The following is a 27400-nucleotide window of genomic DNA, read 5'->3' as shown; positions in this document are numbered from 1 at the left end:
GGAAATGCATCTGTGAAGTGCTCAGAGGAGATACGGGCCGGGTCTTGGCTAAGGAAGGGCATTACCATTGGCAGTCAAGCAGTCCATCTACATAATCTACTTCAACAGCCGCATTAAGCCTCACTCAGAAGTGGGCCCAGTGAGGAGACTCATAAGAATGAAGAGTTATAGTCCCTGCACCGGAGAATCTCCCAGGTTAATGAGGAAATGGCCTCAGTAATATTTTCTGATCCCGAAGTGGGACATGCAGACCTGATGTGGGAAACAGAGGCAAAAGAAAAATTATTAAATTTCCTTATCCACTGACAAGCCCTTAAAACAAGCAGAGTGACATTCCTCTAGGGACTCAACGGCCAGGCTTTGCTAAGGGCAAAGGGCAATCCTAGCCTGAATACCCCCAACCAGGATTCTGTAAGTCTACTTTAACAATTCCTTTGGAAACTTTATCTCTAAACCCTCCAAGATAGTGTCAACAATCATTCCCAAGCATATGGCCCACTGATATACATCTAAAGGGTCTCACGAAATGGTTTTATTACCATGAATAACCTTTTTCCCGGTAATAGCTGGCCCCTCAAGGTCCTGGAAACCTTGCTTCCAAGATTTCTTAGAGACTTAAGCCATCCCTCACCCCCTCCCAACTTGCAAGTATATAATGGAACACTCCTCACAACCCCGGAGCAGCAGCTCGTTCTGCCCATGGGTCCTGTCCCCGTGCTTTAATAAACCACCATTTTGCACCAAAGACATCTCAAGAATTCTTTCCTGTCCATCGGCGCCGAACTCTACATCATTGAACCTTATCTATATTCTAAGACTTCATCAGACTGACACGTATAAATAGACATTTGACGTTGAAGAAATGTAATACTTAGAATCTGGATATCCCATAAAATCAAAGACTAGTCTACCCTCAACAATTAGATGAGACAGACACACCCAAGGAACATATGCAAGGTAATCGAGGACAGCTGAGATAAACATTATGTTATGTGTGGAATCAAGTTGGCTTGACCTTATGTGTATGTAACCCAGTTGCTTATCTGATGAGGAAGGCCCTCCCCACCCCCACAAAGTGAATCCCAGTTATTTCTGGGAATTCACATTAAGATGAGCCTCATATATACTCCCAAACTGGTCTGTCAGCGGTAGTCACTATTTGGTGCCCTCCCTGCCCTCACGCCCCTGTCCCAGCTCCCTGACATTGTATCCAGTGGTTTAAGGAGTGCCCTGCCCCCCATCAAGTTCTCATCCCTGCCATATTCAGCAACTGTTTGCTGAGAACCTACTATGTGCCCGCCCTATATTAGGCCGTAGGACTACAGAGACCAGTAAGACATATAGTCCTTCAATCAGAGCCCTCACTGGTTTAAGAGAGAAAGACGTGTAGGCCCATAACATAAGCTTCTTTAGGTCTACTCATCTTAGAAGGACGTGGAGAAAAATTGCAGGATTGCTCCTTGGATACCCAGACACGCAAAGCAACCACAGTCCCTTTGTGCCTTTGTGTCTGGCTGCTGCAACCCGTCACCTGTGCCCCCTTGCGGCCCCCAGGCAGCAGAGAAAAGTCACATATTAATCCATCCTGGTAAACTCATTCTGACCCATCTATTTCGACATTATCTTGAGGAGGCTTGGTCACTGCTGGAACAACTTATGTAACTACTCATTCAATGTGTTTAGTTCCTTCCCCCAACCCAGCTCCTGTCTAAGGAGAGTTGAGGTGAGTGTATGCGGTATGGCTTAGGAGACCTCATGACAAGGATGGAGCTGGGGTCTGTGGACGGGTTTGGCATTTGCCCTACTCCCTGCTGAGCCACATGCTTACCTTTCCACAGGAGTTGGCAGGCCCCAGGTGTTGCCAGTTCTTTGTTCTCTGGGCACTTCTCAGTCCCCTTAAGGGAGCTTGTGAATACTTTGGGTCACTTGCATATTCCGTATGGATATAAGGAGCTTAAGGTCCAACCCTAGGGCAGGGGAAGGGAGGATGCTGAGAAGTTTGATTCTACTTAGGGCTCCAGCTATCACATTTTTCTTGCCATTGTCCTTCAGGCTAAAAAAAGGCGGCCTCCAGACTTTCTATTTCCTGAACATCATATCCTCCTTTTACCCTCAGACAATAAACCTCAAGGCCTAGCCCTCACGGACACAAGAGGCCTTTTATCTAGGCTATACAGAAGAAGGACTCTATGAGTCTGTCCACAGGTTGCTTGTGATAGGTGGAAGTGATAGTTAAAGGAAATTAAAATATCCTTTTGTCCTTTACAAAGACTGGCTCATAAGCCTTTTGTCTTGCTGCTGCCTCTCAAATACTGTTTTAGATGTCAAAAGCTTAATCTTGACTTTTTCTTTTTCATTGTATGTCTACTGAAACCATGCTAACTTTTACCAGAGGCAAAAGTCTAGGGAAAAGTCATAGACACAGAAATGCAAAATGGAAAAAAAAAAAAAAAAAAAAGAATCTTTATGTATTTCGGAATATTTTTTTGGAGTTCCTTCATGAAGTTCAAAACCAGTGCTTCTCTCCTCGACTCTCCTCGACTCTCCATCTTTGGCTCAGATGAGCTATGCAATGAGTCTTCCGTTCCCAAAAACTGGCCTACTCAGGCTTTCTCCCATATGGAACGAGACTCCTTTGAGAGGGAGCTACCACATTTACAAGACTAAGATCAGGCTCAGAGACAACCAAGAGGGGAGCTATAAACTTTGATCTCATCAAAATATAAAGATTGCTACAGGAATGAAAGAAAAGAAGAGGCATTGGGTTGCTTTTTTTTTTTTTTTTATGTTTAAAATGTTATCTCTCAAAGACTTTCCAGGGCCCTCCTCTGTACTGAGTTATTGTTGATCCTCTCAACAATTCCTACGATGAAGTTATGTACCCTACAAAGAAGATGTGAAATTGGAGGCTTAAGGAGATTGTAAGCCCATCCCAAGATCTCACAGTTTGTAAGCGCACATTCCATTGACAGCCCTCCTGAAGAGGTGTGGACACAGTAGTCAGGGGTCAGGGGTCAGGTGGAGCGAGGATGCTTCTCCTCATCACATCCTCGAGACAAGAGGAGATAAGTAGGTGGCAAAGCTGCTAACAGAACCAGGATCCTGGCTGTTAGAGTATTACCTTCATCTGTGTTCTGACATGTTCTAGAAAATTGGCTGGAGGCAGGGGAGTGAACAGAGTGGTTCCTAGAAAGAGGTCCCCAGCATCTATGTGGTTCTGTGATAGGAGAGAGAGTGCCAGGCAGGACGAGGATAGGTAGGAAAATAACAGAATTCGAGCCATTTTCCAATCTTCTTCCTGGGGGAGGAACAGGGATTTTCCATTTCTTCAGCAGTTCTCTGGAGTCTGTCTTTCCCCGGGCTTTTTAAAAGCTCCTCTCCCTCCCTTTTCGGAGCTTATTGGAGGTCTGTCCCTGGCACGCGCCCTTCCTTCGCAGGAACACGGAGCGTGAGGTGGAGACAGGGGAGGTTGGGACACAAGATCCAGTTCAGTGTGTGTCCCAGGCCAGTCCCCTCACTGAGCCCCAATCCTCATCACCCCCTGGTAGGTAGTGGGGCTCAGCACAGGCAGGCAAAGAACGGATGGGGCCCATCCGATGAGAACCTGCACTGAGGATTATATCCTAAGCAGATACCCCCTTCCGACCCGGGGATGTAGTGCTTTGAAACTAGAAAATGCCTGGTCTGAAAGAGAGGAAAGAACAAGTCCAGCAATACACAGGGCTCTGTGTATTCAGAGGGAAGTTGGCAGGGTTGTGTTCGGGCAGAGAAACTCCGAGTGGTACAAAGGGACGTGCCCAGAGTGGAGAAATCATGCTAATTGTGTGCGCCGGAGCTGGAGAACGCCACCCAAAATGAAGAGAGAAAGGGGAGCCCCATCCAGAGCCTTCAGTGCCTTGAGCCTCACTCCTTTTGTCTACCTTCTTCTGATCCACACAGGTAGGAGACCAGAAGAGTAAGAGAGGGTCTGGAGAGGGGGCCCGCTACTTGCAAAAGGGAGGGAGGGAGAGCTGAAGGTCAGAATGCCTTTAAGGTGGGAGGAGGGGAGAGAGCTAAGCGGCTGTGGGAAGCATCTCAGTCAATTCAGGCATTAGTGTTGAATGTATTTCTTCATTCTCTGCGCCTCCCGCCCGGCCCCTGCGCCCCTCCCCCAAAAGGCTGCATGACTTTGGAGCTCCCACGGCATTCAGTACATTAGATAGAGGGCAGTGGGCCATTTCTTATGGGATGTCTTGTTGGCGTGGGCCAGTCCGGCGTTCTTTCCAAGGGATCATGATGGGGCTTGGAGGGGTGGGGGAGATCTGGGTTTTGTGCCTCCCCAACCCCCACCCCGGCTGCCCTGAGTGTACAACAGCAAGGGAGATGGAATAAGCTTGGGAGATAATGAGCCTTTTGGTTTTTGGTTGTTTTTGGTTTTTGGAAATCACACCAATCTATCCATAACTTACCCCGTGCCATAGACCCCTACCTTCTGTACTGCCCCCTACCAACTCCTTAGAGAACCGATCTTACTTTAAATAGATGTGTTTCTGTGTATGTGTGTGTGCGGGCATGGGCGTATACACACACACACACACACACACACACACACACACTACTCCGGAGAGCCTGGCAATTAACAGTTTGCTGGGGCAAACCGATGCAAAGATCATTCTAATAAAATGCAGAAACTCCTGTGTGTCTGATACACAGAGGAGACCCGGGATCAGAGAGACATCACCTACCCCCTCCACAAAGCTGGTGCTCGTGGTGCCGGGTGGGGTGGGGAGGCATATCTGGGCAGGCGTCCTGGGAATGTCTGCACTAAATTTTAAAGGATGAGAATACTAAGTAGGTGTGGGAACGGGCATTATAGTTGGGGAAATGGGCAAAGGTCAATATTTTGAAATGGCATCATGCAGTTGGGGGCAGCCCAGCCACTCAACTTAGCTGGAGAGGAAAATGTGAATTTGGCAAGAGCCTTGTAAACCATACTAAGGAACCTGGGACATAATCTGTAAACAGTGAAGGGGGAGAGCGGGTATTGGATGGGTTGTGTTTGGGAGAGCTCGCTCTGCTGCGAGGCATTGGGGAAGAAGCTGGAGGCAATCGAGATAGGCAGGGAAGCCTGTATCCATTTGCTAGGGCTGCTGGGACAAAGAACCACACACTGGGTGGCTTAAACAGCAGAAATGTCTAGTCTCACCGTTCTGCAGGCTAAAACATTGAGAGCAAGGTCATATTCTCTTTGGGGTGCTAAGGAAGGATCTGTTCCAGGCCTCTCTGCTGGCTTTAGGTAGTTCCTGGGCTGGGACAGCAGAACTTCTCTCTTTACAGGACATTCTCCTATGCTTGTGTCTGTGTCCAATTTCCATTTTTTATCAGAACATGAGTCATACTAGGTTAGGGGCCCATTCTCCTCCAGTATGACCTCATCTCAGCTTATTACAGCTGTAATAATCCCATTGCCAAACAAGGTCCCATTTGAGGTACTGGGGGTTAGGACTTCAACATATCAATTTGGGGTTGTGGGGGGGGCACAATGTAACTGATAACAAGGCTATTGTGATAGTTCAAGAGAGAAATAACATGACCTGGAATTAGGATAAAAATAGGGGGAACAGGGCATGTGGAGACAATATTTTGGAGGGAAGGTCAGGACCTAGTGATTGACAGGAAGTGGGAAGATCCAGAGAGGGCAGTAGGATTTCTGTGTGAAACCTGAAGTGACACCTGGGACAGGGTTGGGGGTATGATCATGAGTACTGTCTGTACTTAGGTTGACATGCCCATGAGACATCTATGGGAAATTGTGAAATAGCCTAAAGCAGCAGTGAGGGTGGGGGGCAGGGAGGTCAGCTTATAGGTGAAATCCAGAACAATGAGAATGGATAATATCACCTAGGAGGAGAAAATGGGCTGAACATGGAACACTGAGTAACCCCAAGATTTGTAGCGGAAGGTCGAGGGGGAAAAAGGCCCTCTGGGGAGGCCAAGAAGGAACAGTGAGAGAGACAGAGGGGGAACTAGAAGACTGTGGTGTCCAAAAAGTTAGGGGAGTTGGGAGTTTTTTGGAGAATGAGCATCAGATGTGTCAAAGAGTTCCAGTATATCAAGAACCAATTATAGCTCAACCGTTATTATTATATTACAACTAAAAGAGTTTGTTGGAGATGGCAATTCAGAGGTAACTATTCGCCTTGGTGAGAGTGGTCTCGGTGGAAATTACAACGAGTGGAAGGAACCACCAGAGCTGAAAATACGGAGGCGGTGAATTGAGAATACAAAGTACACAGGAAAATACACAAGTCAGAGCTGTCCCTAAATTCTTTCAGGTCATCAAATGGTAAGGAAAAAAATTATAGAAAGACCTTGAGTGTCAGCGTGACCAGGTAAAAACAAAAGGTGACCACGGATCTTCTGTGTGGGAAAATGTGAGCCAGTAAATAGAGCACAACATAAAAATTAGGCTGATGGGATATTAGTTATGACCGACAATGGTTAAGAGGTAAGTGCAAGCTTGGGCCATGGTATTGCTGAGAGAACAACAAAGAGCTAAGATCCCACAAGGAATTTCTGCCAAGCTCACTAAGTTAGGAAAATGCTATCTTCTGTGACAAATATGTTCTAAAATTTAAGTTCCATGTAATAGTACATATTACTATGTAATAGGACAATACAGTTCCAGTCTAGGCCTGGGATGAGGAAGAGCTCTGTTCCGTGAAGTTCTCAGGGACCAAGTTGATAAAGCTCTCTATCAATTTTGACATGAGTTTCCAGTAGTCACCCTGTCACCCTGAGGTTTTTCTCCATTTCTTTCAGGTAAATAATTTAAAACAAAAAACAAAAAACACAAAACAGAAAACCAACAACAGGAGAGAGGTTTTTCTAAACTATAAGTGGTACCTATAAATTCCACTGGTTCTATTGGCTGGAAGTCAGTCACATAGCCATATCTAACTGCAAAGAAGTCTGAGAAATGTAGTTTTTTATGACCAGACTTAAAGGGGGTAAGAAACACTCAGTCTTTTTTTTTTTTTAAGATTTTATTTATTTATTTGACAGAGAGAGACTCAGCGAGAGAGGGGACACAAGTAGGGGGAGCGGAGAGGGAGAAGCAGGCTTCCTGCAGAGCAGGGAGCCTGATGTGGGCCTCGATCCCAGGACTCTGGGATCATGCATGACCTGAGCCAAAGACAGACTCTTAAAGACTGGCCACCCAGGTGCCCAACACTCAGTCTTTAATGCTTTGTCCCTAACATGGACAAATGAGGCTTTCCTAAATTGATCACAGCCCAATTCATGAAACATTCAAACAAGGTTGTTTCTAGAGGCTAGAACACCAACATACAGACATGAACACGGCATGCCATAGATCTAGATAATCTGACTGGCAAAATTTTACTCTCTGAGATCCTAGAACTATTCCATCCTCTAGGGGCCCAAGAGGAAGAAGTCCCTTACCTGGCTTCTATCCATTTAGCCCTAAGATTACCTCTACATTGTGGGTCCTATCTTTTTCTTCTAACAGAGAGTTATGTACGGAAATGCACTTAACATAAGGATACAGTTTAAAGAACCTTTAAAATGTGAATGAACCCATGGAACCAGACTCCAAGATCAAGAAATAGAACATTTCAGCACCTCAGAATCATGTGCATTCTATTTCAGTTACTGTTGCCCTCCCCCAGGGTTACGGTGGTATCCTAACTTCTAATACAGATTAATTTTGCATATCTTTGAACTTTGTATAAATGGAATCATACGCATGCATTCTTTTGTATCTGGCTGCTTTCGCTGAACACCAAATCTGTAAGATCCATTCGCGTTGCTGTTGAAATTGTTATTTGTTTGGTCTCAGTGCCTTATAGTATTCCATCGTACGAATATACCACAGTTTATATTTCTATTCAACTTTGATAGACACTTTGGTTGTTTCTAGTTTGGGGCTCTACTGAGACAGTTGTTAAGATACTCTAGGACCTGTCTTTTGGTGAACAGATGTACACATTTCTTTGGGGATATGCCTAGGAGTCAAACTGCTGAGTTATATGTGTGTATTTAACTTTAGTAAAATTTCACCACATATGGTCAAACAATTTTCAAAAGTGATTGGATCAATCCACATTCCCACCAGTGGCTCCAGACATGCCACATCTTCACCAGCAATTATATGCGTCCCTTTTTCTTGTAGTCACCCTAGTGAGTATGAGGTGATATCAAATTATGGTTTAAAATTCCTTTTCCATTATTATTATTAATGAAGTTGTATCTTTTTCATATCATTATTAACTATTTGGATAGTTAGAAGTACCTCTTAGAAGTACCTCTTCTAAGTCTTTTCCCCATTTTCTACTAAGTTTTCTGGATTTTTAAAAAAGTATTGATTTGTAGTTTAAGAAATATGCTTTGGATACAAGTCCTTTATAGGATATATGCCTTGCAAATATCTCTCATCCTGCAGCTTGCCTTTCACTCTCTCTTTCTCTCTCTCTCTCTTTTTTTTTTTTTTTGCCTTTTACTCTCTTAATGGTATCTTCTGATGACAGAAACTCTTAATTTTATTGTGTTCATGTATCACTTCCTTCTTTTATGGATACCACTCTTGTGTCCTAAGAAATCTGTCCGCCCTCAAGGCACAGAGATATTCTCCTATGTTTTCCTTTTTTTTTTTTAAATGTTATTTTACCTTTCCCATTTAGATCCATAATTGACGTAGAATTGATATTTGTGTAAGGTGTGAGGTAAGGATCAAGATTCATTTCTTTTCTAGATGGCCTGGCACTATTTATTGCAGAAAGAATCCTTTCCCCCCAGAGCACTGAAGCATCACCTTTTCATTAAGTCAAGTGGTCATATATAAGTTTATTTTTAGACTCTCTGTTCTATTCCACTGATCTGTTTGTCTAGTCTTGTGCTCTTTCACAAGGTTAACCTCCTACGATTTTGGTTGGTATTGTATTAAATTTTTCAGTCAGTTTTGGAGAGTTGACAGCTTAACAGCAATGCTTGTTCTGATCTAAAACAGGGTAAATCTCTGTGTGCCATCTTAATACCTATTAGCTATATACACATTACTGAACATCTATACACTTCAAAGTACAGATAGAAAGGTACAAAGACCTCTCTCTTCCTGGATCCCAAGGGCCTTCTTCACACTTTCTGTTTCCTGGCTTTCTCCTGTGTTCCTGAATGACTGACACTTAAAATGAGTTCACACTCTTATCGGCCCTTGGAGGGCTCAACAGGATACCAACAGGAAAACCCAACACAGTAACCTCAACAAGTATGTAATCAGTAGGGCACCTATAGGACAGGACAAAGAAGGGGCTTATTCTCAGAGCATTGATCACTAGGAAGAACATTAAAAACCAAAAGCAGAAAGCAAAATGTTTTCCCTTTAGAAAACCATGCTATGTGCCACCCTCGGATTCTTTTTCTCTTTTCTCCCTTTTTTTCCTCCTTTTTAAAATTAACATATAATGTACTATTTTCTTCAGAGGTACAGGACTGTGAATCATCAGTCTTATCATAGCAATCACCATAGCACATATCCGCCCCAGTGTCCATAGCCCAGACACCCTATCCCCTCCACCCCCCAGGACCCCTCAGTTCGTCTCCTGAGATTGAGTTTCTTATGGTTTGTCTCCCTCCCCGGTCCCATCTTGTTTCATTTTCCAACCCTTTCCCCCCATGACTTCCCTGCCCTGCCTCTTAAATTCCTCATATCAGAAAGATCACATGATAATTATCTTTCTCTGATTGACTTATTTTGCTTAGCATAATACTCTCTAGTTCCATCCACATTGTTGCAAATGGCAAGATTTTTGGGGTTTTGATGGCTGCATAGTATTCCATTGTGTATATATGAACCATATCTTCTTTATCCATTCATCTGCTGATGGACATCTAAGTTCTTTCCATAGTTTGGCTATTGTGGACATTGCTGCTATAAACATTCGCCACCCTTGGATTTTTGTATGCAGTTCTGCTCACTTCACCTCAAAAATAATAATAATGATAATAATAATAATAATAATAGAATTGGAGAAAGGCCAGAGAAGGGTATCTGTGATGACCAGAGGGACTTCTTTGTGGTGACAGACCCAAACAAGACAAAAACCCATAAAAAAGGATATAACTTCAGCCCATGGTGCTAGTGAGTATGGATTAGGTGTATAAAGACCAAATCCTAGAATACCTGTTTGGCATCATCTCACTGACACTTTTAAAAGGAAAATTTCAGGCAAATACTGGTAAAAGGAAAACTGTGCCAAGCATAAAGGAACATAGAAAAATGAAGAGATGATGATTCCCTTAAAGGAAGAGGCTTTAAGGGAACCCAAGGCCACTGGCATATACATTCTCATATTTTAAAGCTTAACATTCCTTGGTTGTCACTGCTGGACAAAACCCTCCTTGAGAGAGGCCACCTATCAGTATGGCACAGTTTAAGTTGACAGGTAAATCTTGCTGTGATGTCAATTTCCTTTTGTTCAGCCTCCAGTGGGAACAGAGACTTTCTATATAATGATGCCTCAGAGACTCAAGGACCATGATTAAGTTAATCGCTTCTCAAGGTTGAATAGCCCTAGCCCTTTTTATTTCCACTGTGGATCATAGTTGTTACAGCCATTTCCTCATTTCTGTGTCCTGCTTTGGCCCCTGTCCCAGTTCTCTGTGTCCCTTGAAAGTTGTAGAACCCTGAACTTAATACCAACTCTAATTTTGGCTAGAGTTTTTGGAAACAGTGTTTGCTCAGCAAAATACTCTCTTTGTTAACTTCTCGGAAAGACTGCTCCATTCATTTCTGAACATGTGTACATACATCCCTGCGACTCATGGTCATACCCATGTTCCTGCACACAAGAAAGGTGCCCACCTAGAGGAAGGTGAAACCTAAGGCAATCCATATGCAGTAGCTTTTCCAATGTTTTTATGCAGAAGAATCAAATTTAAACTGACAAAATGAACTGATCTGAGTTGGGAAGACATCACAAAAGGACCACTAGGACCTTGTACAGGATGAGAGACAGGACACAGGGAAGCTCAAGGGAGGGCCAGAGAAGATGGAAGGGAGGGGGAATCCCTTCCACTTTTCCTTGGAGCTGGCACTGTCAATTCCCAGCCTCCTGGATGGAGAACCCTCAAAGTTTGATGTAGGACGGTTCTGCATATACAACCCTCATGCATACACACCCCACTGCTTCCAACTGTGTCCTGAACAGAGGTTCCCCAACCATTTACTCATCACCACCATGGCCTTTAATGAAACTCAATGACTTTTCTCAGGGCCACCTCAAGTCCCACATACCAAAGTCTATTTGCTTATTAAGGGAACTCTGAAAACTTGTTTTTCTAAATCAAGCCAAGCCTGAGACCTCGCAGTGGCTAGGGAGGAAATCCCACCTAAACATCACAGAAACTGAGAGCTGGAAGAAACGTGAAGTATTATGTGATCAAATGGATTTCAGTCTGATACACAGAGCCAGAGGGATTCCTAGTAGTGCCCCAAATTACTGGGGAGGACAGGAGTCTGGTCCCCACCATCTCTTCTACCAAATCTTTGAGCCAGAACTAGATTTTGTTTTCATTTTTATACATGCTTTTATGGGAAAAAATATCTTCAATAAAAAATATTTGAAAATATTTGATTTTGTCCATCTACCTCCCCCAAATCAAAACTCCTCTTGATAACAAGCCTAGGGGTCTCTGGCTGACTCAGTCGGTTAAGCAACTGACTCTTGGTTTCAGCTCAGGTCATGAGATCCAGCCCTGCATTGGGTTCCATGCTCAGGGGGGAGTCTGCTTAAGAATCTCTACCTCTGCCCCTCCCTTGCGTTCTTGCGTGCTCTCTCTCTCTCAAATAAATAAATGAGTCTTTTTTTAAAAAAGTATATCATAGTCCTATGTATGGCAGCTTAATCATTCAAATAGTCTCTTCCACTTTTAAGGTTTTATGATTCTAACATACCTGGCAGGTAAGGGATTATAGAATGCCAGAGTTGAGAAGACCCCTTGTGATCATCTGGGCCCACAACCTCCTTATACAGAGGAGGAAACTGAAGCACAAAGAAGTGAAAGAACAGCAATGGGCCTTTCCTTGACCCCTTTCAAAGATGATGAGCTCACTCCTTAACAAAGAGCTTGTTCCAAAAATGGACTGAATAGATTTATTACATTTGCTTTGATCTCCATAACTCACCTTTTAGTTTAATGCCCTCCTGGTTTGGGCTGGGTCCTTTGAGCTCAAGGAGGAGAATAAAGAAAGGAAAGGTACAACTTAACTTCCCCAAATTTAAAAAATAGTAGCAGAGTGGGAGAGTGGGAGAAAGAGACAGGGAACTTCAGAGGCAGTGACCATCAGAGAGAGCAGCTGGGAGTACAGAGGGACTGAGAACCTGACCTGTAAGTGTCTGTTTAGCTAAACTCAGCCCTGCTCCCAACTGATGTCCTCTCTAGAAGACCTTCCTTTGGGTAGTTGTAATGTTCTACAAGGACATGTTACACCAATGAATGGCATCAGTTCAGGCCCCAAAGCCCCCTAAGAGATCTCTGAAATATGAGATCCAGCTCTAGATGGGGTAACCATTGGACACGATGGCAAAATCCCAGAATGGCAGGGCTGGAACAAGTGGTTATAACATCAAGTTTGCCACTTATTTTACCTACCTGAGTCCCAAACAGAGAAGTGACTTCTCCTAGGTCCTAAGTCAACAATAAGGGCCCAAGTCTCTGATGCTCACTCTTGTGTTCTCTCCACTACACGACAGTAGGTGATGTATGTGTTGTGCTTTTCCTTTGAGAACCTGTTGAGGAAATTCTTGTTGTTACTTGTATCCTGATTTTCCAAATGAGAAAAATGTGGCCTAGAATGATGGCTTACCCAGGTCCACAGAGCCTGAAGGTGGTAGAGCCCAATCTTACAAGGTCTTCTGATTCCAAACTCTTTGTTCTGCCCATCCCAAATCCCTCTTCTATAGGAGTTGCCTGTTGGGCTGGGGCCTGGGTGTATTTCCAAAACCAACTACTCAGCTGAAGAACTGTTCAGTCCTGGGCAGGCCTAGTAAAGTGTTCCTTGCCACCAGGGCAAGGAGAGAGGAGACTCTCGGTATGAATGAAGAAGGGCCCCTAAACTTCCCCTTTATTGACACTGTCTTGTGGCGCACTCCCTTCTCTATGAATCTCTGTTTCCACACTTCTCCATTCCCTACTTTCCCAATCCCCAATCAGAAGCAAATCTGACAAACTCATCCTGAGGTCTGTGTTTGTTTTGCTCGTTGATACATCCCCAGGACATAGAACAGTACTTGGCACATGGGAAGTTCTCAATAAATGTTTCTGTGAATGGAGCACATAGCGTGTGGGTTAGTTGGAGGTCTTCCTCAAGAGAAAGGCTCTGGAGAAAACCACCAGAGGCAGAGGGCCAGTGAGAAGAAGGACTGAGGGCAATGGGATGGGTGTGAGGGTGATGGAGCATCAGAGGGGCCCAGAGCTATCATGGGCGAGGAGATGGCATCAGAGGTAAGAAGGAAGGACTGACAGGGCATGAGGAGCCCAGAGAGTGAGGCATGAAGACAACTGAGGACATAAAGGATGGAGAGGGTTAGGGAGCCAAGGGTCTGATACTGCCTTCTCCCCATGGGTGTCTGTCCACAGAGCCGCTGGAGGGGGTGAACATCACCAGCCCGGTGCGCCTGATCCATGGCACAGTGGGGAAGTCAGCCCTGCTCTCCGTGCAGTATAGCAGCACGAGCAGTGACAAGCCCGTGGTGAAGTGGCAGCTGAAGCGGGACAAGCCAGTGACCGTGGTACAGTCCATTGGCACAGAGGTCATTGGCACCTTACGGCCTGACTACCGAGACCGCATCCGCCTCTTCGAAAATGGCTCCCTGCTTCTCAGTGACCTGCAGCTGGCCGACGAGGGCACCTATGAGGTTGAGATCTCCATCACGGATGACACGTTCACCGGGGAGAAGACCATCAACCTCACTGTGGATGGTAAACTGCTCTGATAGGGATGGAGAAGGGACTGGTCCTAAGATTTGGGCAGGGTCTGCCCAGTACACTAGCCAGATCCTGGACACACCAACACATAAGCCACTTGGGAGCTGAGAGTGAGACAGTAGGGCATCAGAGTTTTTTGGCAGACAGGACACAGCTAATGCACACAGAGTGCTTACTGTGGGCCAGAAACTAGTCTAAGTGTTTTGCATATCTTGACTCATTTAATGCTGATAATAATGTAGGCATAGTTAATATAACTTACCCCCATTTTGTAGATACAGAAACTGAGGCACGAAGAGGTTGACTAACTTGCCCAAGGTCATACAGCTAGTATGTGATAGAGCCAATATTAGAACCCAGACGTTTGGAACATAGGTTTAGCCCAACTGAAATACGTTCCAGGCGGGGACAGTTTCAAGACATCTTGAAAAGGCATTTGAGAAGAAGGAAGGGAAGGTTTGTGAGGGCAGGGACCATGGGTGTCTTATTCAGTATTGTACCCTCTGTGCTTAGTATGTGCTCCACAAATAATCGGTAAAGAAATGAATGAATGAATGAATGAATGGGTGGATTATGGGGAAAGATTGGACTGATGATCCCTGAAGGGCCTCTCAGACCACAAATCGAGTTGCAACATGTTAGAAGGCGGGGAGTTACAAAGTGGAGGGGAGACACTGTTTGGCCCCGGCTCACAGGCTCCCCCACCCCTGGGACTCAGTGCCCATTTCCAGGCCACAGGTGTTAGTGGCTTCCACCACTGTGCTGGAGCTCAGCGAGGCCTTCACCCTGAACTGCTCGCACGAGAACGGCACCAAGCCCAGCTACACCTGGCTGAAGGATGGCAAACCTCTCCTCAATGACTCGAGAATGCTCCTGTCCCCTGACCACAAGGTGCTCACCATCACCCGCGTGCTCATGGAGGATGATGACCTGTACAGCTGTGTGGTGGAGAACCCCATCAGCGAGGGCCGCAGCCTGCCCATCAAGATCACCGTGTACAGTGAGTGCCCTGTCTTCTTGCTCTGGGAACTCCAAATCCTGAGAGGCCGGCACTGTGAGGGACTGAGGACAGTCCAGACAGAGGGCCCCTAGATGGGGAGAGAGAGGCAGGGATGGGCCAGCTTTCCAGGGAGGCCAGCAACGGGTGGCATAGGCCAGCAACCCGCCATAGGCCAGCCAAGCCGCATGGGGATCCTTTTCTCTTCCTTCTGCCGCAGGAGCTCTCCTCACCAGACTTGTTCCCCTCTGAACTCTCTCCCACCTCTCGATCTCTCTCTCTCTCCCCAGGAAGAAGCTCCCTCTACATCATCTTGTCCACAGGAGGCATCTTCCTCCTTGTGACCTTGGTGACAGTCTGTGCCTGCTGGAAACCCTCCAAAAAGTCTGGGTAATTCTTCAAGTTCCACACCCTGAGCGCCCTAATCCTTCCATCCATCCCCACCCCACGCTCTAGTCTTCTCTCTTAGTCTCTTAAATGCCCATCCCCCCAGGGGCCTGCACCTCTTCCCCGGAGATCCCTCTTAGCCTTGCACGTGCTACGTGTAGCCTTGCACATGCTATGTGCTGCGTATGGGACTACATTCTGGGCTCACAACCCCCAACAGCCCCCCCACCATCCCCCAAACAATGGTTTCCCTTAGAGCAACTTTTGTGGGCGGGGCATGGTTGTTGTGGTTAATAACTGCGTTTTAAGTATGATTTTCCGCAGTTTACAGATAATAACACTGAGACTCAAACAGGTTCGGGGACTTCCCCTCGATGCCAGCCACAGACTCGGGATGCAAACCTAGAGGCGACTCATTCCAAAGCTCACGGGCTATTGCCACTCCCGCTGCCCCCAGCCCATCCTCCTGTTACAAGGCCTCTCTTGTGGCCACCAGATTCCTCTCGCGACCCTGCCCCTCAGACCCTCCCCTGCTCACACTCGACAGTTCTGTTCAGAGGCTGTTGGGTTGATTTGCAGGAAGAAGAGGAAGCTGGAGAAGCAGAGCTCCCTGGAATATATGGACCAGAACGACGACCGTCTGAAACCAGAAGGTGAGCTCCCAGCCACCCACTCACCCATCCCATCGGCACTCAGATCAGTGGGCTGCTGGGAAAAGGCAGAAGTGGGCCGCAAGGAAGCCAGCTGTGCAGGGCCCCTTCCTCCACCAAGTGCACGAAGACTGCAGAGCAGGGAGACGTGCAGCCAAGGTAGGACCCCAGGTATTCTGGATCCTTTGGTGGAGGTTGTGGTGGGGCCTTGACCGGCCCCTCGGGGAGCGAAGAGTGTAGGTGCTGGCTGGTGGAAAGGGGCCTGTACGGAGCCAGCCACCCCCACTCTTCGCTCTGCGCAGCGGATACCCTCCCACGGGGCGGCGAGCAGGAGCGGAAGAACCCCATGGCTCTGTATATCCTGAAAGACAAGGTGAGCACACTTGGGTCGGTGCCCCACAAACACACAGTGAGCCCTACCGCGTTCCGGTGTGCCATAGCCACACGGAACTGCTCTCTCTTTATAGCACTCCGAGGAACCCTGGGAAATATTTGTGTCATCCGCCCTTTAGGGCTCAGAAAAATAAGGCTGACAGAGGTGAAATGACTTGCTCAGGATCAAACAAGTAAATACACATTAAGTGGCAGATCTAGGCTTCTAGGTCTCTGGATTCTAACTCTGATGATTCCCCCACTGTTCTACAACGGAGTCTGTCTCAGGCTGGGCCAGACAAGTAGGAAGAGGAGACTAAGGGCACAGAGCGCTCAAGTTAATGCATGTCAGCATTTACCGAGCACCTGTTACCTGCCAGGCACCACGAAGGGTCTGTATGGCCAGAAAAACCAGACCTCTGTCTGCCGCCTTGCGCCGTGTGGGAGGGTGGAGGGAACCCTGCTCCTTCAGCTCCATAAGCCCAGCGTCCCCGACGGGGCGCTCACTCTGGCGGCGCGTGTCCTTGCAGGACTCCCCGGAGCCCGAGGAGAACCCCGCCCCGGAGCCTCGGAGCACCACTGAGCCCGGCCCGCCGGGCTACTCCGTGTCGCCGGGAGTACCCGGCCGCTCGCCGGGGCTGCCCATCCGCTCGGCCCGCCGCTACCCGCGCTCCCCCGCGCGCTCCCCAGCCACCGGCCGGACACACACGTCGCCACCCCGGGCCCCGAGCTCGCCCGGCCGCTCGCGCAGCGCCTCGCGCACACTGCGGACTGCGGGCGTGCACCTGATCCGCGAGCAAGACGAGGCCAGCCCTGTGGAGATCAGCGCCTGAGCCTCCTCGGCACCCCCGGGGTGGGGGCGCGCCCTGCAAAGAGGCGGGTGCCCAGGGAAGGCTGGGGGGGGGGGCGCGACCAGGAGCCGCCAGGAGCCAGGGGAGGTCCCCGCGAGGGCGCGGGGGTCTCGTGTGGGGGCCAGTCTAAGCATGGGGACGCAGTGGGGCAGCCAGGAGTGTCTCAAGTGGTGAAACCGGGTGGCGTTTGCTCCTGGTTTCACCGGCTGTGTTCTCAGTGGGTATGGGCTGTGCCCTTTTAGGACCATATAGATTATTAAATTTCTGGCCCAATCCCCCAAGAGTCTTATGGAAACTAACATCAGTAACCTAACCCCCATGACTCTCCTGTGCCCTTCCTACCGAGCTCTGTGCTCCCACCCACCTTCCTCCCCTCTGAGCAAACGCCTGTTCCCGGGACACTTTCTTGGTAAGCTCGGATTAGAGAGGCCACTTACCCAAAAGGAACAACTGTCCTAAACTTGCCAGTTAGTGGGTGCGCAGAGGACAGTTCTGAGCATCCGGGGAATTATTGTGAAGACAGTGCCTTATAGCACCCTGCTCCGGGCATCTGGTACCTGGGTGCGCATCAGTTGGTGAGGCAGGAGTCAAATTCATTCCTTTGACCCCTGACCTGCACCCTAGCAAGGGCAAAGGATTCAAGCCTCCAGAGCTTGGCCTCCTCCCAAAGCCTCCATCAGTGGCTACCAAGCATTCTTTCCTTCTCTATTCCTGTAGAGAAGGAGGTTCTCACTCCCGTGACCAGAAAGCTAGATTAAGTGAAGAAATTGTTTTTTTGAAACCCTCACACCTATGCCTTCTCCCTAGCTTCCTTACAAAACAAGACTTTCAAACAATCAGTATCCCTGGGAAAGGTCCTTGGGCTTCCTTCAGCTCTAAGAGAGTAAGGTTCCAGTCTGCAGAATGATGGTAGGGAAGGGGAGGAGGAGGAGGCTTACTGCTCCCTGGGATGGTAAGGAGACAGGCTCCAACGCTTGGCCTCCAGCCTCCCACCTGCCTTGTTCCAGGATACTTAGATCCCAGGAGATAGGACAAGGGCAGACTCCCTAATCACACAAGCATAGCGTTATAGAGAGGTTGGGCCCCTGTGTCGCCAGGCCATGCCCATGTCACTGCCTCTTGAACAGTTTGCAGGAGACACAGTAATCTACTGTGTGAGCAGTGAGGACAATTAAAAATCTGTAAGAGAAGGAGGGCCTCTGTGTTCTAATCTCCCGTCCCTGATGCCTATAGGGGTCCTTGCATCCCTGGCCTCTCCCCAAATTCCTGAACTCCAGCCCTGACTCTCCACCATCCTACAGAGAAACACCCCTGTCCCCTACCACTCCCCGGGGCAAGTTTTGTTCCAGCCGCAAGGGCAACAACATTTCTAATTGGCCCCCTTCACCCTTACCTCGACAGCATACCCCTCCCAGCTCCCTGTCCCCATGCACTTCTCCAGGCTCACTGAGCAGGTGCCTTTGCTGCTTTCCCTTCTTGGCCAGAACTGCTCCCCTAACTTTGGGTTCTTCATCCAGAATGAGATCCTGCCTGCAGGGGAAAGTTGTTCAGGCAGGTGAGAGATGCAGGAGAAGGGGTACAGGCTGTTCTGCGTTGGGAGGCAGGGTTGAAGTAAGGGGGAGAGAAGAGCATGCTGTACTCCATGGCCTGGGGCTAAATCCCTGAGGGGCCAGCTTCCCAGGCTCAAGCCAAATTTGCCTTAAATCTGGGGTAAAGGGGGATAAGTAAGGAAGTGGTTTTGTTTTTGTTTTGTTTTGTTTTGATCTTCATCTTTGTATTACCAGCATCTAGCAGAGTGCCTAGCACATACTGGATGTTCAATAAACTTTTGATGAAATGAAAGGACAACTTTATTGCGCTTAAGCAAGGAGAACAAAACAAGGAGCTTAAAAAGCTAGTCATTTCCCTTTTCCTTTTGCTTCTCGTCTTCCTTTATCATCCTTCACCTTCTTTGCAAATCCCGAGTTGTCCACTCCAAAATCAGCACTCACTCACTCATCCACTCACTCATTCATTCATTCCAGTGCTCCCTCATTTATTCAACCAATGCGTTGATCTACCTTGGACTAGGCCTGTGTGAGACAGTGGGGAAACAGTGTTAACTATGCCATGACCCTTAGCCAGAAGACAGTCCCATACAGTGTAGAAAATGCCATGACTGAAGTTGCTACAGCAGGTCCTGAGAGCTTGTAAGAGCATCATCTAACCTAGATTAGGGGTTGCCAGCCAAAGTGTCTTGGAGAACAGGCTTGAACTTAGTCTTAGAGAGATTAGTTAATCAGGTGAGGAAACAGGATGAAAGAACACATATTGCCGGGGAAAGGAGCAGCCTGTATAAAAGCTTGCAAGTATAAGGTGAGTCTAGACTACTTAGCATTCATAAAATGTGGATTGTCCAGGAGCAAACGTTTATTTTAGCACAGTAATGGAAGACTAGGCTTCGGTTAGCTGCAGGGTGGGGGAGCTGAGCCCGAGACTCCTGGATTAAGTTGGTATCCCAGAAGGGAGTCCCAAGCTCCCAAAATAAAAATGCAAATCCTCCCTGGAGAAAGGCATCTCCTAAAATTTTCAAAGATTAAGATCAAGCAGGTATGACCATGAAAGGCTGCTAAACATAGAAGGAAACAAATCACCATGAGTGAGAGTCAGCTGATAGAAGAAGCAGTAAATTTAGAACCCAAAGGCCCTCAGATATTGAAATTATCACATTAGAATATAAAATAACTACGAAATGTTTGAAGAGATGAAAGACAAAATTGTAGAAATGAACCAGCAACAGGGGACTGTCGAAAGTGACCAAAGTGGAACAGGAACAAAATAGAACTATTACAAATAAAAATGGAACTTACATAAATAAAAATGCAAATGAGAAAATTAAACAGCACACCAAGTAGAGTTGAAGAGAGTTAGTTCAATTGGGAGATGGGTCTGAAGAAATGTCTCAGAGTAAGGCACAGGCCAAGAAGAAGATGAAAAATATGAAAAAGAGAGTAAAGGATATGGCACGCAGAATGAAAAGATCTAGCATGTATTTTGTCAAGAGCTCAAAGGGGAGAATAGATACATGGAAGAGAGACGATATTTTAAGAGTAATGACTGAAGTTTTTGTAGAACTCATGATAAATGTAAATATACAGATAAAGGAAGGGTATCAACACACACGACATAAATTTTTAAATTTCCACTTTTACGCAAAATATAGTAAAAGCAGAGTATACCAAAGACAAAGAGAAAATGTTAAAAAGCATCCAGAGAGAGAAAGATGGGTCTTGCATGTTCACACAATAATAAAAATCACTAGAAAGTGGAGTGTATCTTCAAAATAATAGACACAAATAACTATTAAGCCAGATTATTGTACCTAGCCAAGCAATCTTCTAAATATGAGGACAAAATAAAAGTATTATCAGATGAACAAAAACTACAGTTTACCATCAACACTATAAGAATTCCTAAAGGGTCTATTTTGGGAAGAGGGAAAAGCAAGATTTGAGATACAAAAAAGAATGGTGGGTAAAAACGTAGGCAAATCTATAATAGCACCTCATAAAACGATGGTAATAGTATCTAATTTGTACTTTCCAAAACCTGACAAATAAAATAAAGGAAAATGATAGCATATAAATTGGGAAGGATATTATCCGAATGAAACTATGGCAAGATTTTTGAATTCTTTGCAGAGGGGAGGTTGTTTAAGATAGTAACTTCAGGGACACCTGGGTGGCTCAGTTGGTTAAGCAGCTGCCTTCAGCTCAGGTCATGATCCCAGCGTCCTGGGATCGAGTCCCACATCGGGCTCCTTGCTCATCAGGGAGCCTGCTTCTCCCTCTGCCTCTGCCTGCCATTCTGTCTGCCTGTGCTTGCTCTCTCTCCCTCTCTCTCTGACAAATAAATAAATAAAATCTTTAAAAAAAAAAAAAAAAAGATAGTAACTTCAGATTTTTTTAAATAATCAAGGGAACCTTATCAGGGTAACCACTAAAAGAATAGAATGAGAGAATTGGTTTAAATTCCAAAACAATAAAAAGGGAAAAAAGAATAAAGAAACAAACATAAACTCAATTTTTTTAAGCCAATAAAAAAAAAAACTAACACAGGAAAAGTGAAACAATAGAAAGTCAAAAATAAGATGGTAGAAACAAGGCAAAATTAAAAATAAATTGTAAATCGCCTAAATTCATCAGTTAAAATACTTTCTGTTGGGTTATATTTTTGATAATCCAGCCATATGTTATTTAAATGAAATACACCCAATACAAAGATTTGCAAAAAAGTTGAGAATAAAGTAATGGAAAAAGGTATACCAGGCAAACAGCAAGCAAGAGGAAGCTGGGATAACTATTAACCATAACCACAAGACACATGGACTTTGGGACAAAAAGCCTAATTAGTGAGATGATCTTACATCCTGTTTGCCTGAGACAGTCCTGGCTTACTTCTGTTATCCTAGCAACAACCAGTATGGCCTTTGACTCCCCAAAGTATCCCAATTAAATAGATCACCTCCTTTAACATTAGGACTAAGTGAGGTGCCTTGAATTTGAGTGCAAATAATTTATTTCAGGAAACACCAGTAGAGTGTAAGGAAGTAGATCAGGAAAGCAATCAAAGTCAGTAAGGGATATGTTATGAAACCAGTTAAAACTGTGGGAAACTGGAACCCAGTACTATGGGGGACTATGGGAGAGCAGTGTTGAAATCAGATTTTAGATCAACAGATCTCAGGGTAATCCCAACTGAGAGACAAGGCAGCTGGGGTACTGATCAGCCAGATCTCCATGCATCGTGAGCCTTAGTATCTAGTGCTTCTAGCTTGCCCTGCATGTGTCCAGATTTGGTCCCCAAACGGAAAACAGCCTTCAGCTAGAGGTAACTTCTGAAGAATTTTACATGGAACCTTAGTGGTGTCTGCTACAGAGGGTAACTACAATTATTAAAAAATTTATTTCACCAAAAAAAAAAAAATTGAATTGTGTGTATCTGACTAACCTCAAAATATACGAGATACATATATATATGTATCACACTTTTCTTTTTTTTTTTTTAAAGATTTTATTTATTTATTTGACAGAGAGAGATCACAAGTAGACGGAGAGGCAGGCAGAGAGAGAGAGAGGGAAGCAGGCCTCCTGCTGAGCAGAGAGCCCGATGTGGGACTCAATCCCAGGACCCTGAGATCATGACCTGAGCCGAAGGCAGCGGCTTAACCCACTGAGCCACCCAGGAGCCCTGTATCACACTTTTCTTATCCATCCAGGTTGTTTCCGTGTCTTGGCTATTGTGAATAATGCTGCAATGAACTGCAGCAAGACTGCAGGTTTCTTTTTCTTTTTTTAAGATTTTATTTATTTTGTTGACGACAGAGATCCCAAGTAGGCAGAGAGGCAGGCAGAGGGAGAGGAGGAAGCAGGCTCCCCGCTGAGCAGAGAGCCCGATGCAGGGCTCGATCCCAGGACCCTGAGATCATGATCTGAGCCAAGGGCAGAGGCTTTAACCCACTGAGCCACCCAGGTGCCCAGAACCGGAGGTACCTTAATGAGATCTAGATTTCAATTCCTTCAGATATATACCCAGAAGAGAGATTGCTGGGTCATATAACAGTTCTATTTTTAATTTTTCTAAGAACCTTCATGGCTGTTTTCCATAGTGGCGCTACAATTCACATTCCCACCAACAGTACCCTGGGGGGTTACCTTTTCTCCATACCCTCATCATCCTTTGTCTTCTGGATACAGCCATTCTAACTGATATGAGGTGGTGTGTCATTGTGGTTTCGATTTGCACTTCCCTGATAAACCACGGTTTATCCATTCACATTCTGAAGGACATCTGGGTCACTTCCAAGTTTTGACAATTAGGAATAAAGCTACTGCAAACACCTGTGTGCAGATTTTTGTGTGGACATAAGTTTTCAACTCCTTTGGGTAAATACCAAGAATGCAAGAAAAATTTAAAAATAGAAAATTCACAGAATGCCTGGGTCGCTCAGGCAGTTACGCCAACTGTGAAGTCAACTATTGGTTTTGGCTCTCGTCGTGATCTCGGGGTCGTGAGATCGAGGCCCATCAAGAGCCCTTCACGGAACGGAGAGGCCCATGAAGAGACTCTCCAGTCAACAGTGAGTCTGCTCCCCCTCTCACTCTCCTTCTGCCCCTCCCTCTGCTCCTGCTCTTTCCCCCCTCAAATAAATAAATACCTCTTTAAAAGAACATAAAATTCATAGATGTTATTCCCCACATTCACAGACTAAAGGAGACAAACTTCTGAATAGATGCCAAAGAAAACCTCGTAGAATTTAATGCTTAATCATGATCAAAAGCTCTTAAACTAAAAATAAAAGGACACTTTAAAAAAAAGACACTTTTTGAAATCTGATTAATAGTATCTACAAAACACCAACAGCAATCCTCATTCTTTTTTTTTTTAAGATTTTATTTATTTATTTGACAGAGAGAGATCACAAGTAGGCAGAGAGGCAGGCAGAGAGAGAGAGGAGGAAGCAGACTCCCCGCTGAGCAGAGAGCCCGACGCGGGGCTTGATCCCAGGACCCTGGGATCATGACCTGAGCCGAAGGCAGAGGCTTTAACCCACTGAGCCACCCAGGCGCCCCAACCCTCGTTCTTAATGGGAAAACATTAGAAGAATTCCTTCTAAGTGAAGAAGGAAACAAAGAGACCCACGGTCACTCTCTCTGGTCAACACGATCCTGGCAATGCGGGGGGCGGGGGGAGTATAAAGAAAGGAAATAAAAGACCAAAAACTTCATATGTGGATTATATGCTTTCCTACATAGACAACTTGAAAGAATTGACAAACTACGAGACATAATGTCAAGGTATCTCGATTCTTTTTGCTTTGTAAGGAACCACCCCAAAACTGAGTAACTTAAAAGAACAGTTGGGGCGCCTGGGTGGCTCAGTGGGTTAAGCCTCTGCCTTCGGCTCAGGTCATGGATCGAGCCCTGCATCAGGCTCTCTGCTCAGCGGGGAGCCTGCTTCCCCCTCTCTCTCTGCCTGCCTCTCTGCCTACTTGTGATCTCTCTCTGTCAAATAAATAAATAAAATCTTAAAAAAAAAAAAAAGGCAACTATTTGGCTATTTGGGGCACCTGGGTGGCTCAGTCGTTTAGTGTCTCCTTCAGCTCAGGTCATCATCCCAGCCAGGGTACTGGGATGGAGCCCCTCTTCAGGCTCCCTGCTCAGGGGGAAGCCTGCTTTCCCCCCTCCCACTCCCCCTGCTTGTATTCCCTCCCTCCCTCTCTCTCTCTCTCTGTCAAATAAATAAAAAATCTTAAAAAAAAAAAAAAGCGGCTATTTTATTTAGTCGCAATCCTTTGTGTTAGCAGTTTGAGTTAGACTTGCCAAGTGCTTCGCCTGCTGGTGCCATGAGTCACTTGTGTGACCACATCATCTGCTGTCCTGAGGGGGATCTGGGAGCCTAAGATGGCCTCACCCACCTGTCTGCTGACTGATACGGGTGGTTGGCTAGTAGGTCTAGGAATCCTCAGCTCTCATAGCTCATCTCTACCGAGCTTCTTCGTGTAGCAGCCTCGGAGCGGTGTTTCAAAAGGTCAAGAGCATGTACGCGACTAATGAGTCGTTGAACACTACGTCAAAAACTGATGCTGGCTAACTGAACATTGGGAAAAAAAAGTCAAGAGTAGAAGCTGCAAGCCCTCTAGAGGCTTAGATCTGAACGTTCCACACATCACATCACTTCCACTGTATTCCGTTGGTCAAAGCAATTCACGAGGCCAGTTGAGCTTTGGGGGAAAAGACTCTACTTCTTTGGGGGAGGGGTGACAAGCATTGCACAGGGACAAGTGTACAGGATAGTAGGGGTACTGCAACTGTCTTGGCTTAAGGAGTCAGCTAAAAACACATTTAACAAAATGTGGGCAGCAAAATCTAAAACATTATTGAAAGACGTGAAGGAGGGGCGCCTGTGTGGCTCAGTGGGTTAAGCCTCTGCCTTTGGCTCAGGTCATGATCTCAGGGTTGTGGCCCCACATCGGGCTCTCTGCTCAGCAGGGAGCCTGCTTCCCACCCCCCATGCTCTCTGCCTGCCTCTCTGCCTACTTGTGATCTCTGTCTGTAATAAATAAATAAAATCTTGAAAGAAAGAAAAGAAAGAAGGAAAGGGAAAGAAGGAAGGAAAGAAAGAAAGAAAGAAAGAAAGAAAGAAAGAAAGAAAGAAAGAAAGAAAGAAAAAAGAAAGAGTGTGAAAGGTGTGAAGGAAGACGAAATAAAGGGAGAGGTATACATGTTCAAGAATAGGAAGACTTAATGTTAACAGATGTCAGTTCTTCCTATATATTCAATCAGGTCCACGAGGTTTGCAAGGAACTTGACAAGCTGAAGCCCTAAGTAGAGCCAAGACACTTCTGAAAAAGAAGGGGAGAATGACTCACCCTTCCAGGTCTCATGATTTATTAGGTAGCTCTAGTAATTGAGACAATGTGATGTTCACACAGGGATAGATAAATAGGCCAATGAAACAAGCTACATATGTATGGACATTTGGTGGGTAACAAGGAATCACAGCAAGTCACTAAATAAGTAGTACTGGGAGTATTGTTGACTATCTGAAAATATATATGTACACACACACACATATATATATACATAAGCCATATAAAATAATCAATTAGTGATAGGTCAAAGACTTAAATGTGAGATTTTCGTACTTTCAGAAGAAAATATGGGAGACTATCTTTTTGGCTTTATTGTAAAAGAGGTTTTCTTCAAAAATGGAAAGAATACACTAAGCATAAAAATAAATATATCTACAGTAAAGTTAAGAACATCTGTTACACCATAAAGAAAGAGAAAATAGAAGGCCAAGCTTGTTTTTGCAACATCTCTAATCCACAGAGAATTATTATCCAGCTTATATAAAACTCCTGAAAGTTATTGAGAAAAAGACAAATAAGCAGTAAAAAAATGAGCCAAAGATAGAAACAAATACTTCCCAGAAGAGAAAATGCAAACGGTGAGTAAACACTTGAAAAGTGGTCAGCTTTATTATTTAATCAGGAAAATGCAAATTGGGACAATAATAAAATATTATTTTACATGATAAGCTGTCAAAAATTCAGAGGTCTACCAACAGTTCTGGGGTTGTGGTTCAAGGACATTGGTACCACCAACTGATTTGGAAAACAATCGTGACCATCTACAGTTGAATATTTGTAGGACCCAAGGCCCAGAAATCCTACTACTAGATTACTAGTTACCCTAGGAGACATAGAAAATGAAGGTTAGGGGCAGCCCTGTTCATAACAGAAGAAGAAGAATGACTTGATCTACTGCATAGCAAGGAAATGATCAAAGACACTCTTCTGCAAAGAATCATAGATGTGTCCCTGATTCATGACAACACCCAATTTAGAGCAAAGCTTCACTTCATAGGACCCTCCCCAATATCAGCCAGTCAAAGCCCAAATCCCATAATTGGTTCTTTCTAACACCCTATTAAGTGTCTTATTGAGCAACTAAGTGTCTCTCACTGAGACCCTGCACAGTTCCCCGTGATGTGAGCATTCCTTAGCTGCAAGGAGTAATAAACCCCATATATTCAGAAACTAATATGCTTCTGGTGGTCTTTGAAGTCTTGGAAGGCATTGACCAGTTGAACACAAAGTACAGTAACTGATCTCCTTTTCTTCTTGGACATGAAAATTGAAAGCCCTGGAAATCTCCATTTGGTCTAGTCTCCAGTGTTTGGTCTAGTGTGACCCATAGTCATTGGTGTTGCAAAGGTCAAGAAACTGTAGGGTTGAAATCATTAGATATGAGTCCCCCCCATGGATGTTGAACTTGCCCTTGACACATGGGCCCAGGAACCAGAGAACAGATGCTATGGCAGTGAGGTAGCATCAGGGCAACCTTCCCATTCAGCTTAGAGAAATTCATTACAGTCTCCTCTCCTGACTGAGTTTCCCTCCAGCCATTGGTATCCTGCAACAAAAATGAGAACTTGAAGATTGGGACCAAACCAACTTAAGCAAAGAGGAAAAAATAAAGCAAAACCAGAAGACCAAAAGGGTAGGATCTCAAGACCTAAAAGAGTGCCTCCAGGTAGCTGGGGCTGGCTGTGGCTGTGTGGGTCAGAGAGGAGGTATGGTATTCCAAGGCACACGGGAGATAATTAACACA

General features: G+C 45.6%; 1 protein-coding gene across 2 annotated transcripts; it reads left to right on the top strand.

The window, feature by feature from the left end:
* Positions 1-3547: 3547 nt before the first annotated feature.
* Positions 3548-18010, top strand: HEPACAM (hepatic and glial cell adhesion molecule). 2 transcript variants are annotated; one of them, XM_047693863.1, is made up of 7 exons: positions 3548-3939; positions 13639-13980; positions 14705-14986; positions 15274-15373; positions 15950-16023; positions 16323-16393; positions 16923-18010. In XM_047693863.1, the coding sequence occupies exons 1-7, from the start codon at positions 3597-3599 to the stop codon at positions 17223-17225; spliced, it is 1515 nt and encodes a 504-aa protein (XP_047549819.1). In that variant the 5' UTR covers positions 3548-3596; the 3' UTR covers positions 17226-18010. The 2 variants fall into 2 exon arrangements, with proteins under 2 accessions (XP_047549819.1, XP_047549818.1); XM_047693862.1 differs by having other exon boundaries at positions 15950-16179.
* Positions 18011-27400: the final 9390 nt, after the last annotated feature.

This window comes from Lutra lutra, chromosome 10 (assembly GCF_902655055.1).
Source record: "Lutra lutra chromosome 10, mLutLut1.2, whole genome shotgun sequence".
NCBI lineage: Eukaryota > Metazoa > Chordata > Mammalia > Carnivora > Mustelidae > Lutra > Lutra lutra.
The sequence above is the reverse complement of the archived record's forward strand: the minus strand, read 5'-3'. Positions and strand labels throughout refer to the sequence as shown.

Bases quoted from the DNA above. Each gene is read 5' to 3' on its own strand.
- HEPACAM (XM_047693862.1), top strand. From the start codon at position 3,597: ATGAGAACCTGCACTGAGGATTATATCCTAAGCAGATACCCCCTTCCG. The intron at 14,987-15,273 runs GTGAGTGCCCTG...CTCTCTCCCCAG, and splicing joins CATCAAGATCACCGTGTACA to GAAGAAGCTCCCTCTACATC. The intron at 16,180-16,322 runs GTAGGACCCCAG...CGCTCTGCGCAG, and splicing joins CAGGGAGACGTGCAGCCAAG to CGGATACCCTCCCACGGGGC.